Here is a 14,267-nt window from a genome sequence, read left to right as displayed (position 1 = left end):
TTGCATTGTGCGTAGAAAAATTATAATATTCTTCTTTATGGAACTTGCTTTTATGTATAACCTAAGATATCTTTTTTTGTGACTGTCTGATGTATGCTTGAGAGGATGGTTTATTCTCTAATAGTAAGATATAAAGTTTAATATGCATCCAAAATATCTTATTATGCTGTTTAGGTTTTCATATTTTTATCTACTTGATCTGTTTCTAGTGTCTTTGTTCTTTCGGCATATCTTTGGGTTTTTACTTTTATAAAGGTGATTGCAATGTCGTTGCATAGCTATTCATAATTATAATGTCTTCATTTTAAATAGTGACTTCTAGCATTAAAAAGTTTCTCCTTTGTCATATTTAGTACTTTTTAGTTTGCATTTTTCTTTGTCTGATATTAGTATCACATAGACACCTTCCTCCTCATCTCTTTTTACATTCATTTGCTTGGCATTCCTGTCTTTGTTCATTCCTTTCCTTTTAGCCTTGCTGAATCATTTTGTTTGGGATGTATTTCTTGTGTATTACATACTTGAGGGTCTCATTTTATGAACCAAATTGAAAATATTTTTTTTAAATAATTAAAGCTAAGACCTGTTTTATCTGTTTATAAAACTGTTTTTTTTTTTTTTTTTGGCTTAACTCATGTTATTTTAAGGTATAATCAGTCATGTGTTTTATATTTGCTGTGTTTATTTCTTTGTATTGTTTTCTTTTCATCTATATTTAAACTCCTTTTGGAGTTTAAATAAGTTTTGTAGTTTTAAGTATTACCTTCCAATTTATTTGATTTTATGTTCTTAAATGCCTTTAATCCCATTGACTTCATGTTTTATTATCTGATTTGTCTATTTTTCATGGTGTCTTTTCATTCCTACCAGTTGCCTGTAACTCCTATCTTTTATTCATATAACATTCAGTGAACTGTTCTATTAGGTTGGTGCAAAAGTAATTGTGATTTTTGCCTTGTTGAAATTTACCATTTGATATTGAATACATTCTGAAATAAATATGGTTATGTTATACCTCATTTTACTACATGTCTTTCACTGTGTTTTTTTTTTTTTTGCTAATGACTTATTACTTGCTGTGTATTTTATATGTATTTTAGACTATGGAAATGATGTTAGACAAAAAAGCAAATTTAAGTGATTTTCTTATATTTGACTTCAAAATGGGTCAAAAAGCAGCAGAGACAACTTGCCACATTTGGCCCAGGAACTGCTAACAAACATACAACACAGTGGTAGTTCAGGAAGTTTTGCAAAGAAGACAAGAGCCTTGAAGATAAGCGTAATGGCCAGCCATCAGAAGTTGAAAATGACCAATTGAGAGCATCATCGAAGCTGATCCTCTTATAATTATACGAGAAGTTGCTGAATTCAGTGTCGACCATTCTATGGTCGTTTGGCATTTGAAGCAAATTGGAAAGGTGAAAAAGCTCAGTAAGTGGGTGCCTCGTGAGCTGACCACAAATCAGAAAAATTGTCGTTTTGAAGTATCGTCTTCTCTTATTCTGTGCAACAATAAGGAACCATTTCTTGATCAGATTGTGACTTGCAATGAAAAGTGGCTTTCATACAGCAACCGGCAATCACCAGCCCAGTGGTTGGACTGGAAAGAAGCTCCAAAGCACTTCCTACAGCCAAACTTGCACCAAAAAAAGGTCATGGTCACTGTTTGGTGGTCTGTCGCTGGTCTGATCCACTACAGCTTTCTGAATCCTGGCAAAACCATTACATCTGAGACGTATGCTCAGCAAATCTATGAGATGCACCAAAAACTGCAATGCCTGCAGCGGGCATTGGTCGACAGAAAGGGCCCGCTTCCTCTCCATGACAAAGCCTGACCACATGTCTCACACCAGTGCTTCAAAAGTTGAATGAATTGGGCTGCAAAGTTTTGCCTCGTTGACCATTTTCACCTGACCTCTCGTCAGCCTACTACCACTTCTTCAAGCATCTGGACGACTTTTTGTGGGGAAAATGCTTCCACAACCAGCAGGAGGCAGAAAATGTTTTAAAAGAGTTTATCAAATCCTGAAGCACAATTTTTATGCTACAAGAATAAGAAAGCATATTTCTCATGGGCAAAAATGTACTGATTGTAATGGTTCCTATTTCGATTAATAAATATGTGTTGGAGCCTATTTATAATGATATAAAATTCACAGTCCGAAACTGCAATTACATTTGTACCAACCTAATTCTTTCCTCTTTCCTTCCTGCTGCTTTCCTCATTTCTACTCTGACAGAACAAAATTTATAACATATAGCCTGTATCATATAGTATCTTAATCTTCAACTCATCCAACTTTTATCACTGTTTAAATATATTAAATGCTCACTGGCAGTCTTTTTACTTAAGTTCTCCCAAATGTATCTTAAATGAGTGAAGTTCATCTTTGAATAGATTGATTCCTTAAAAGAGACTTGAGTACAGTTATCTTGCATGTTTAGAGCTGCTTAATTTAAAACTTTTTCTTACCTTGAGTATCAGTTTGATCTTATATGTAAGTTTTTGGTTCATATGTTCATTCTTTGATTTTTTTTTTTTTTTTCATCCTTTGAGTTAAAAAAAAATGCTCTTCCATTATTGCCTGGCTTTTTTATGTTGTTGTTTTTCGAGAAGTTTGATACTAATTGAATTCTCTTGCCCTTATAAGATACTTAATTTTTGTATTGAAGCTTACGTAAAGATTCCTTTAAAGTCAAACAGTTTTACAAGGATATGTATTGAAGTTTATCATTGGGTTAGTTTTCACTGTATCCAATGAGCTCTTTCACTATTTAGATTCTAGAAAACTTTCTTGAATTATAGTTTAATGTTATTTCTGTTCCATTGTTGTGTGTATCTTTTTAAAATACCTTAATTGTAAGAAAACAGCCTTCTTTGCTGTTTCAATCACATTCATTTAAGCCACGTTCTCACTGATACTTTTTACTTTTTTCAGTTTCCTTTTCTCATTGTATTTGTTCTTTTCTTCAACATTTATTATCATATTTGCATTCGAATATTATTCCTTGTGCACCTTGTAATATTTCTGACATAATTTTGTCACTTTTTTAAAGCATTTCTTTTCTGAGATCAGCCAACTCTTTTTTTTCCCTACTTTTGGTCCATTTCTGTTCTTAGTTTTTGAGTTTCTGTTTCGAGGTGTTTTGCCATATCCCCAGTTGCTTGTTTGAGGACATTTAATTAAGTTTAGTGCTGTGTTCCAGTTTCTTTCTGTTTTACCATCATTTTGGGGGATGAGGGGGTTTCCATAAATTGAATTGCTGAGATTCTCATTTTTTTTCCTACCTTTTTTGTTTAAATAGATAAAGACAATGCCTAAGTATTTCTGTGGACAATACTGGCAGTTTGCAGTGGTTTATATGGTTTACAAGTTTTGTAGTTTATCATAAGTTCATGATAGCCCTCTTCTATTAGTGTAGTAAATTTTTCTTTCCTACTTTTTTTTTCCCCTCAAGAGAAGAGGCTATAGAAGGGAAGGGATTGTATATCCTTTATATATATATATATATAATCTTGCAAGATCCTAAATTTCCTGCTCTTATTTGATCACGTCCCCATCTTTGCCATACAGTTTCCATATCTCTCTGCTACTTTTAACCTACTTTTCCCACCGAAGTGTTTCCTATCCAAAATTCCCCTATTCAGGATTTCTTTGCTTTTAAGTTCCTTCTCTGAGGTCAGTCATCTTATCTACCAGTGGATTTAGTTTTCAGTATTTTCTAGCTATGCATGGGATATCTTTAAGTGTCTTTGTCTCCCCTGATGGGTCTTTCATTAACCTTTGCCAGTTAAATTACTTTTAGACTCCATGAAATCTCTTGATATGTTTTAGGGATTTGTGACCCTAACAAAAATAAAATAAATTTCATTCTTGGAGTTTCTTTTAAAGTTTTCTTTGTCAAAAAAAAAGTATTATTTTACATCAAGTTAAAGTATAAATTATTTGATTTGAAAGAAGTTATTACAATAAAATCATCATTAACATTTTATTTATGGGCAGGAGTTAAAGAAGTGATCTCTAATCTTAATGATTATGGGCATCTTATGTAGTAGACATAAGAGCCATGTAAGAATTTCATGTGAGATAAAGTCCTGGTCTGTGAAAACATGATCTCAAGAAGGCTAAAGTCATCTCATATGTGTTTACCACAAAAATACATTGATTACTGTGAATTTTTTTTAATTAGAAGCTGGATGGGTACCCACATTTAACTTGGATTTGTTCCTAATGCAGAAGAGTTGTATGAGGTTGTTTGTTGCATTGGAAAGTACAGAAGCCACATGCATTTCAAAAGGCCTTAGTGAATCTGTGTACTCTAGAATGGTCAAGCTGGTTTGTGGACAAGAACAGAGAAATGCTAAAGCTTTGTCTCTGTAAATGGTGTCCTTCGGAATGTTTTTTCTAATGTTTTGAGACAGGTTAGTGAGGAATTGACACCTGTCCCATTTCTCATTGTCATTCAGCTGGATAAAACTAGGCCATGTGATGCTGACCGTGCCCAAGAACTCCTATTTGTGAACCCTTACAGGAAATGTTAAAAAGTCTTTGACATCTTATTAGTGGTAAAAAGTTTACTTTTCCAGAAAATCTTTGAAAGAAATTTCTTGGTATGCTATGTATGTCTCACCTGTGATGCTTGGCAGCACATTTGGTTTTGCTGAAGTCCACACAGTTATAACTCATTGCTTTTCACATTAGTGTACTTAGTATAAGAAAACTCTGCCAGCTGTCCTAAAAGAAGCTGTCAACTTAATAAGAGCCAGTGCCTTGAGTCATTTACCTTTTCTGAGTATGGAGCTTTCCTCTATCCAGAAATGTGCTGATTTTCCAGAGAAAAAGTCTTAGAGTTCTCAGTTCAGGTAGAAAGTTTCACAAGAGAGAAGAAAAGCCTACTTAGAAAAATTTGATGAGGAAGATTGGTATTGCTTTGCAGATATTTTGATCCGCATGATCGCAAAAACATTTTCAGTCAGGACCCTTTGGTCACCATCATGGGTACTGATAAAAATTTGGGTGCTCTTTTGTCCATGCTGCCATTATGAAGGAGGATATTGGAGGAGGCAACTTTTCTTATAATCAGAGAAATGTAAAAGTTTTAGAGCTAAGTATATGACCTCCCTTACTCTTGGATTGGTTAAAAACATAGCTTTTAATATAGTGGTGTGATGAAATTTGTCTTTTTTTAATATTGAGGCTATATTAACTGGCATAGCTCACTTAAGTAGCAGTGTAGAAGCAAATATTAAAAATCACTCTAAAAATCACTCTTAAATATTTTAAAAGATAGAAGCTATGTTAGGAAAATGTTTATTGCAATATTATTCACTGTGTAGAAAAATCAGAAGCAAGCTAAACTTCTGACAATAAGGAAACTAAGATATATCCACTATATGAATAACCCTTTTTGGCTGTTATTAATTGTTTGCTGTGAATGTTCTATCACCTATCTTTTGGTGAACATTAATGCATATTTCTGTATCTAGAAGAGGAATTGTTGGTTCCCTGACCAACCTAGATAGCATATTGAAAAGCAGAGACATTACTTTGCCAGCAAAGGTCCATCTAGTCAAGGCTATGGGTTTTCCTGTGGTCATGTATAGATGTGAGAGTTGGACTGTGAAGAAAGCTGAGCGCCAAAGAATTGATGCTTTTGAACTGTGGTGTTGGAGAAGACTCTTGAGAGCCCCTTGGACTGCAAGGAGATCCAACCAGTCCATTCTGAAGGAGATCAGCCCTGGGATTTCTTTGGAAGGAATGATTCTAAAGGTGAAACTCCAGTACTTTGGCCACCTTATGCAAAGAGTTGACTCATTGGAAAAGACTCTGATGCTGGGAGGGATTGGGGGCAGGAGGAGAAGGGGACGACAGAGGATGAGATGGCTGGATGGCATCACTGACTCAATGGACGTGAGTCTGAGTGCACTCTGGTAATTGGTGATGGACAGGGAGGCCTGGTGTGCTGCGATTCATGGGGTCGCAAAGAGTCGGACACAACTGAGCAACTGAACTGAACTAAACTGAGTGTCCATATGGTCAGCTTTGGTAGATATTGCCAAGAACCTCTGTGGTTGTGCCATTCCACACCCACCACCAATGTAGGAGAGTTCTAGTTATTGTTCTCTATTTTTTTCTTTGATCACACTTCTAGTTTGTATGAACAGATATCACGTTGTAGCTTTGCCTTATTTAATGGCTAATGATATTGTTCTCTCTTCATGTATTTATTAGCCACTGAATGTCTTCTGTGAAGAATCTTGAAGTTTTTAATGCATTTTTTTCTATTGGATGATTATTTTCTCATTTGTAGGGGTTCTTTTATATATTCTAAATATATGGGTTCTTTTTAGATATAAATGGTTATGGGTTCTTTTTAGATATAAATGTTACAAATATTCTCCCTTAATATACCTTTCCTTTTTATTCCTTTATATTGGTATCTTTTGATAATCAAACATTAATTTTAACCTAATTTTAATGTTCACAATTTTTTTTTTCATGATTAGTATTAATACTTTTCACATTCTGTTTTAAAATGTTTGCCCCCTTACAGGTTATGAAGATGTTCTCAGGGTTTTCCTCTAAATGCTTTAATTTTCCCCTTCTCCACATTTAAATCCTCAGTCCATCCAGATTGTTCTTTGTGAATGTGTGAAGTAAGAGTGAAGGTCTCAAGGTACATTTTCTCACGTGAAACTTCAGTTCAGTCGCTCAATCGTGTCCGATTCTTTGTGACCCCATGAATCGCAGCATGCCAGGCCTCCCTGTCCATCACCAACACCCGGATTTCACCCAAACTCATGTGCATCGAGTCAGTGATGCCATCCAGCCATCTCATCCTCTGTCGTCCCCTTCTCCTCCTGCCCCCAATCCCTCCCAGCATCAGGGTCTTTTCCAATGAGTCAACTCTTCGCATGAGGTGGCCAAACAATTGGAGTTTCAGCCTCAGCATCAGTCCTTCCAATGAACACCCAGGATGGGTCTCCTTTAGGATGGACTGGTTGGATCTCCTGGCAGTCCAAGGGACTTGCAAGAGTCTTCTCCAACACCACAGTTCAAAAGCATCAATTCTTCGGCACTCAGCTTTCTTAACAGTTGAACTGTCACATCCATACATGACCACTGGAAAAACCATAGCCTTGACTAGACAGACCTGTGTTGGCAAAGTAATGTCTCTGCTTTTGAATATGCTATCTGGGTTGGTCATAACTTTCCTTCCAAGGAGTAAGCATCTTTTAATTTCATGGCTGCAGTCACCATCTGCAGTGATTTTGGAGCCCTCCAAAATAAAGTCTGATACTGTTTCCACTGTTTCCCCATCTATTTGCCATGAAATGATGGAACCAGATGCGGAACCAGATGCCATGATCTTCGTTTTCTGAATGTTGAGTTTTAAGCCAACTTTTTCACTCTCCTCTTTCATCTTCATCACGAGGCTTTTTAGTTCCTCTTCACTTTCTGCCATAGAGGTGGTATCATCTGCATAGCTGAGGTTATTGATATTTCTCCTGGCAATCTTGATTCCAGCTTGTGCTTCTTCCAGCCCAGTGTTTCTCATGATGTACTCTGCATAGAAGTTAAATAAGCAGGGAGACAATATACAGCCTTGACGTACTCCTTTTCCTATTTGGAACCAGTCTGTTGTTCCATGTCCAGTTCCATCTGTTGCTTCCTGACCTGCATGTAGGTTTCTCAATAAGCAGGTCAGGTGGTCTGGTATTCCCATCTCTTTCAGAATTTTCCACAGTTTATTGTGATCCACACAGTCAGAGGTTTTGGCATAGTCAATAAAGCAGAAATAGATGCTTTTCTGAAACTCTCTTGCTTTTTCGATGATCCAGTGGATGTTGGCAATTTGATCTCTGGTTCCTCTGCCTTTTTTAAAACCAGCTTGAATATCCGGAAGTTCATGGTTCACGTATTGCTAAAGCCTGGCTTGGAGAATTTTGAGCATTATTTTACTAGTGTGTGAGATGAGTGCAATTGTGCGGTAGTTTGAGCATTCTTTGGCATTGCCTTTCTTTGGGACTGGAATGAAAACTGACCTTTTCCAGCCCTGTGGCCAGTGCTGAGTTTTCCAAATTTGCTGGCATATTGAGTGCAGCACTTTCACAGTATCATCTTCCAGGATTTGAAATAGCTCAACTGGAATTCCATCACCTCCACTAGCTTTGTTCATAGTGATGCTTTCTAAGGCCCACTGGACTTCACATTCCAGGATGTCTGGCTCTAGGTCAGTGATCACACCATCGTGATTATCTTGGTTGTGAAGATCTTTTTTGTACAGTTCTTCTGTGTATTCTTGCCACCTCTTAATATCTTCTGCTTCTGTTAGGTCCATACCATTTCTGTCCTTTATCGAGCTCATCTTTGCATGAAATGTCCCCTTGGTATATCTAATTTTCTTGAAGAGATCTCTAGTCTTTCCCATTCTGTTGTTTTCCTCTATGTCTTTGCACTGATCGCTGAGGAAGGCTTTCTTATCTCTCCTTGCTATTCTTTGGAACTCTGCATTCAGATGATTATATCTTTCCTTGTCTCCTTAGCTTTTCGCTTCTCTTCTTTTCACAGCTATTTGTAAGTCCTCCTCAGACAGCCATTTTGCTTTTTTGCATTTCTTTTCCATGGGGATGGTCTTGATCCCTGTCTCCTGTACAATGTCATGAACCTCCGTCCATAGTTCATCAGGTAGTCTGTCTATCAGATCTAGTCCCTTAAATCTATTTCTCACTTCCACTGTATAATCATAAGGGATTTGATTTAGGTCATACCTGAATGGTCTAATGGTTTCCCTACTTTCTTCAATTTAAGTCTGAATTTGGCAATAAAGAGTTCATGATCTGAGCCACAGTCAGCTCCTGGTCTTGTTTTTGCTGACTGTATAGAGCTTCTCCATCTTTGGCTGCAAAGAATATAATCAATCGGATCTCGGTATTGACCATCTGGTGATGTCCATGTGTAGAGTCTTCTCTTGTGTTGTTGGAAGAGGGTGTTTGCTATGAACAGTGTGTTCTCTTGGCAAAACTTTATTAGCTTTTGCCCTGCTTCATTCCGTATTCCAAGGCCAAATTTGCCTGTTACTCCAGGTGTTTCTTGACTCCCTACTTTTACATTCCAGTCCCCTATAATGAAAAGGACATCTTTTTTGGGTGTTAGTTCTAAAAGGTCTTGTAGGTCTTCATAGAACCATTCAACTTCACCTCTTCAGCGTTACTGGTTGGGGCTAGGCTTGGATCACCATGATATTGAATGGTTTGCCTTGGAAATGAACAGAGATCATTCTGTCGTTTTTGAGATTGCATGCAAGTACTGCATTTCGGACTCTTTTGTTGACCTTGATGGCTACTCCATTTCTTCTTAGGGATCCTGCCCACAGTAGTAGATATAATGGTCATCTGAGTCAAATTCACCCATTCCAGTCCATTTTAGTTCACTGATTCCTAGAATGTCGATGTTCACTCTTGCCATCTCCTGTTTGACCACTTCCAATTTGCCTTGATTCATGGACCTGACTATTCTAGGTTCCTATGCAATATTGCAGCATTGGACCTTGCTTCTATCACCAGTCATACCCACAACTGGGTATTGTTTTTGCTTTGGCTCCTTCCCTTCATTCTTTCTGGAATTATTTCTCCACTGATCTCCTGTAGTATATTGGGCACCTACTGACCTGGGGAGTTCCTCTTTCAGTGTCCTATCATTTTGCCTTTTCATACTGTTCATGGGGTTCTCCGGAGAAGGCAATGGCACCCCACTCCAATACTCTTGCCTGGAAAATCCCATGGACAGAGGAGCCTGGTGGGCTGCAGTCCATGGGGTCACTAAGAGTCGGACACGACTGAGCGACTTCACTTTCACTTTTCACTTTCATGCATTGGAGAAGGAAATGGCAACCCACTCCAGTGTTCTTGCCTGGAGAATCCCAGGGACAGGGCAGCCTGGTGGGCTGCCTCTATGGGGTCGCACAGAGTCGGACACGACTGAAGTGACTTAGCAGCATGGGGTTCTCATGAACCTTATTCATCTTAAAATGTGCAAATACTGGATCTGTCATTTATTCATGAACAAAATAATGTTGAAATAGCCACTTTCCCTGAAATCAAAGTGAACAGTGACTAAGTAGTCCTAATCTTTCCTTCTTTAGAAGGAAAGGCAAATCTATTCTTAGTGATATTACTGAGTCCCTTTTAAACATATTAATTTGTCCCTCCCCACCTCTCTCTCTCCCTTTTGGTAACCATAAGTTTGTTTACTGTGTCTGTGAGTCTATCTTGTAATGAATTCATTTGTATTATTTTTTAGATTCCCTGTATAAATGATACCATATATCGTCTTTGTCTGACTTACTTCTCTAGGTCCATTGATGTTGCTGCAAATGGCAATATTTCGCTTTTTATGGCTGTGCGTGTATATATGTGTATATACATACATACACATATATATGTATGTATGTATATATCACATCTTTATTTTATCCTTTCATATGTTGATAGACAGTTAGATTGCTTCTGTATCTTGACTGTTGTAAATAGTGCTTTGTGAACACAGGGCAGGATGGGTACACGTGTCTTTGTGAACACAGGGCGGGGTGGGTACACGTGTCTTTGTGAACACAGGGCGGGGTGGGTACACGTGTCTTTTCAAGTTAGAGTTTTTGTCTTTTATGAATATATTACCAGGAGTGGGATTGCTGGATCATATGGTTGCTTTATTTTACGGTTTTCCATAGTGGCTACACCAGTTTACATTCCCATCAGCAATATAGAAGAGTTCCCTTTTCTTCACGCCCTCTCCAGCATTTATTATTTGTAAAATTTTGATGATAGCATTCTGACAGGTTTGAGGTGATACCTCATTTCTCTAGTAATTAGCAGTGTTGAGCATCTTTTCATGTGCCTCTTGGCCATTGGAATGTCTTCTTTAAAGAAATGCCTATTTAGGTCTTCTGTCCATTTTGATTAGGTTATTTTTTACAATTGACTTCTGTATATATAGACTTCCCTGGTGGTTCAGACAGGAAAGTGTCTGTCTACAATGCAGGAGACCTGGGTTCGATCCCTGAATTGGGAAGATCCCCTGGAGAAGGAAATGGCAATTCACTCTAGGACTATTGCCTGGAAAATCCCATGGACAGAGGAGCCTGGTAGGCTACAGGCCATGGGGTTGCAAAGAGTCAGACACGACTGAGTGGACTTCACTTTCTGTATATATAAGAGACCTTACTTCCCTTACCAGTTCTGGTTGGAGTGGTGGTCGTGGTGATAGAGGTGAATTATTTAGCATTTTCTACTCATATGATAATATATAGTCCTTGAAAATGATGTCTATGGAAGTACAGATTACTCTTATTAAAGTGATTTGGTGGTGGCTTAGTCACTAAGTCGTGTCCGAAGTGGGTTGCCATTTCCTTTTCCAGGGGATCTTCCTGACCCAGGAACTAAACCCGGGTCTCCTGCATTGCAGGCAGATTCCTTCCTGACTGAGCTATAAGGGAAGCACATAAAGTGATATTGCTCAACTTAAAATATTTTTAGAACTTTTTATTCAGAATTTGTTAAAGTTACCATGCACATAAGAAAAACTCATTTTTATTAGTTATTGGTTCAATATCTTTTCTTTTAATTCTTTTATTTTCTTCTCTTTTATCTTAATAAACTTAGATCTGTTCTGACAGAAGATCTGTTATTTTTTACATGTCTGTGAAACCTTAAAGAGTAAAAGTTGCTAGGCAGTTAGATATATGCTTCTGAAGTTCAAGGAAAAGGCTTTATAGAGGCATGAATGTGAATTGTCGTTATCATAGTTAAAACTGTAGGACTGAACATGACCACCTAAAGGGGTTGACAGAAGTCCAACAGTTCTTGGAAGAAAACTTGAGAAGATCTGTAAAAGTTTGGAGGGGTCCCTGTGCTCAGAAATCTGGGGTAACCCTATGGGAAACATGTTAAGAATACCACCAATTAACTGTTGGTTCATTTATGAGCCACTTGCCTACCTGAAATACTTTAATTTTGTTTTTTAATTCCTTGTCACTGTTTAAAAGGGAATACTTGTGTTTCACAGGAAATTGAGTCATTATAAGGTCAGTGATGTCTGAATACACTGTTTCTGCCTTTGAGTCATTTGAACAGTTTATTACTTCCGGTTTTTTTTTATTCTCTCTCCAGAGTAATATTCTAGTCATCATTTTAGATTAATGTAATACCTAGTTTGGTCAGCTTGGTGTATTATTATGATTCTGTTACCTACATCGTACATAATGTTGACTTTATGAATCATACCAAATATCTGCTTTTCTTTCATCCTAGGCAAATACTGTGGTCTGGGCTTGCAAATGAACCATTCAATTGAATCAAAAAGCAATGAAGTCACAGTGCTGTTCATGAGTGGAATTCATGTTTCTGGACGAGGATTTTTGGCTTCATACTCAGTTATAGAAAAGCAAGGTAATTTTCACTTTATACGATGATTCCCACATTTTACAATTTCTGAAAACAGAAATGCGGTATTTTCTTTGAGTACCTGTTATCTGAGATTGGAATAGAGTAGGAAGATCGAACAGTTTATAACACATACATAAATCTGACAAATAAAATTAAATCAGTTTCAGAATTTTAAAAATTAAGTATACTAACTTTTTATAAAGTCCTTTTATATACTTACCTTTCCTTGGCAGAAGAAATACTGATTTTTCCACTTTTATAAGACTGGAACACAAGTAATAACTTTTAAAAAATCTGTCAGTTACTGAAATAATCAATTTAAAGCTTTATTATCCACAGGTTACCGCTTCATCTTACTGTGTTAAAAACCGTATTACCATTCTTTCCTAAAAAAGTGTGTTGCATACTAGCAGGAGTAATGGGGAAAGTGCTCTCTGAGACACTGCAAAATAAGTATGAGATATTTTCTAAATTGTTAACATTTACAATATGAAGGGGGAGTTAAAAACAAGGCTATTTAGTGGAATAGAATGGAAAATTACCTCAAATCTCTGTAAGCTAAAATGCAGGACTTGAATGAAATCTCTCTCAAGTTTTGGTCACTGTAGCATTCGTTCATTCCCCTCTGCCATTGGGTTCTTGTGGCGAGAAAAATTTTTTTAATTTTACTAATACAAAGAAATCATTTAAAGTAGAAAATTGATAATTATTTTGATATTCAACAATGATTTTATCTAGGCTGACCATTTAAAATTAAAAATTAGCCTCTACTTTATGTTATGTAAATGAGAAAATCGTTAAGAACCTCCTCGGCATGAGAATGTCTGGGAATGAATGAGCCTGGGAAGGATTCGGGGCGGTGCCAGCTGTTCCTTCCCGGCTGTGCTGGGTTTGAGTTGAGATACACGCTCTGTGCCTCATTAAAAGTTGCGTTAATATACTGTATTGGTGTTTTTCTTTCTGGCTTACTTCACTCTGTATAATAGGTTCCAGTTTCATCCACCTCATTAGAACTGATTCAAATGTATTCTTTTTAATGGCTGAGTAATACTCCATTGTGTATATGTACCACAGCTTTCTTATCCATTCATCTGCTGATGGGCTTCTAGGTTGCTTCCATGTCCTGGCTATTATAAACAGTGCTGAGATGAACATTGGGGTACACGTGTCTCTTTCCCTTCTGGTTTCCTCAGTGTGTATGCCCAGCAGTGGGATTGCTGGATCATAAGGCAGTTCTATTTCCAGTTTTTTAAGGAATCTCCACACTGTTCTCCATAGTGGCTGTACTAGTTTGCATTCCCACCAACAGTGTAAGAGAGTTCCCTTTTCTCCACACCCATGGGGAGGGAGGAGGGAGGAGGGTTCAGGATGGGGAACACAGGTATACCTGTGGCGGATTCATTTCGATATTTGGCAAAACTAATACAATATTGTAAAGTTTAAAAAAAAAAAAAAAGTTGCGTTAAGAGTATAATAGAGGGGAGCTGCTGTATGTAAAGGAAGATCTGCTTTCCCTTAATCTCTAAGCTATGGGAAAAGGTGTGAAGGCTAATAGAATCCCTCAGAGTGAAAAAGAAAGCTCATTTGAATGGAATAATGGAAAGAAATGAACTGGAAATGTTCTGCTAAATAAATAGTTAATGTATTTGACAGAACAAGGAGACTAAGGCAGCGGGGTGTTGTAGAAGGGGCACTGGGTAGCTCTGGAGTAAGAGCTTGCCTCTGCCACCAGCCAGGGGACCTCTGACCGGTCACGTCACCGCGGTGAGCTTCATCTGCAAGTGGGTTAGTTATGAGGACTAAATCTAATAATACATGT

At 37.4% G+C, this 14,267-nt stretch overlaps 1 protein-coding gene across 1 annotated transcript in view; it reads left to right on the top strand.

The window, feature by feature from the left end:
• Positions 1–14,267, top strand: part of DCBLD2 (discoidin, CUB and LCCL domain containing 2) — an 85,183-nt gene that overhangs the window by 29,281 nt on the left and 41,635 nt on the right. Inside the window, exon 3 of the mRNA XM_019968390.2 lies at positions 12,314–12,451. Within this exon, the coding sequence (XP_019823949.2) occupies positions 12,314–12,451 (138 nt within the window). The remainder of the gene's footprint in view (positions 1–12,313; positions 12,452–14,267) is intronic.

The sequence above is a fragment of the Bos indicus genome, chromosome 1 (genome assembly GCF_029378745.1).
Source record: "Bos indicus isolate NIAB-ARS_2022 breed Sahiwal x Tharparkar chromosome 1, NIAB-ARS_B.indTharparkar_mat_pri_1.0, whole genome shotgun sequence".
Taxonomy (NCBI): domain Eukaryota; kingdom Metazoa; phylum Chordata; class Mammalia; order Artiodactyla; family Bovidae; genus Bos; species Bos indicus.
The sequence above is the reverse complement of the archived record's forward strand: the minus strand, read 5'-3'. Positions and strand labels throughout refer to the sequence as shown.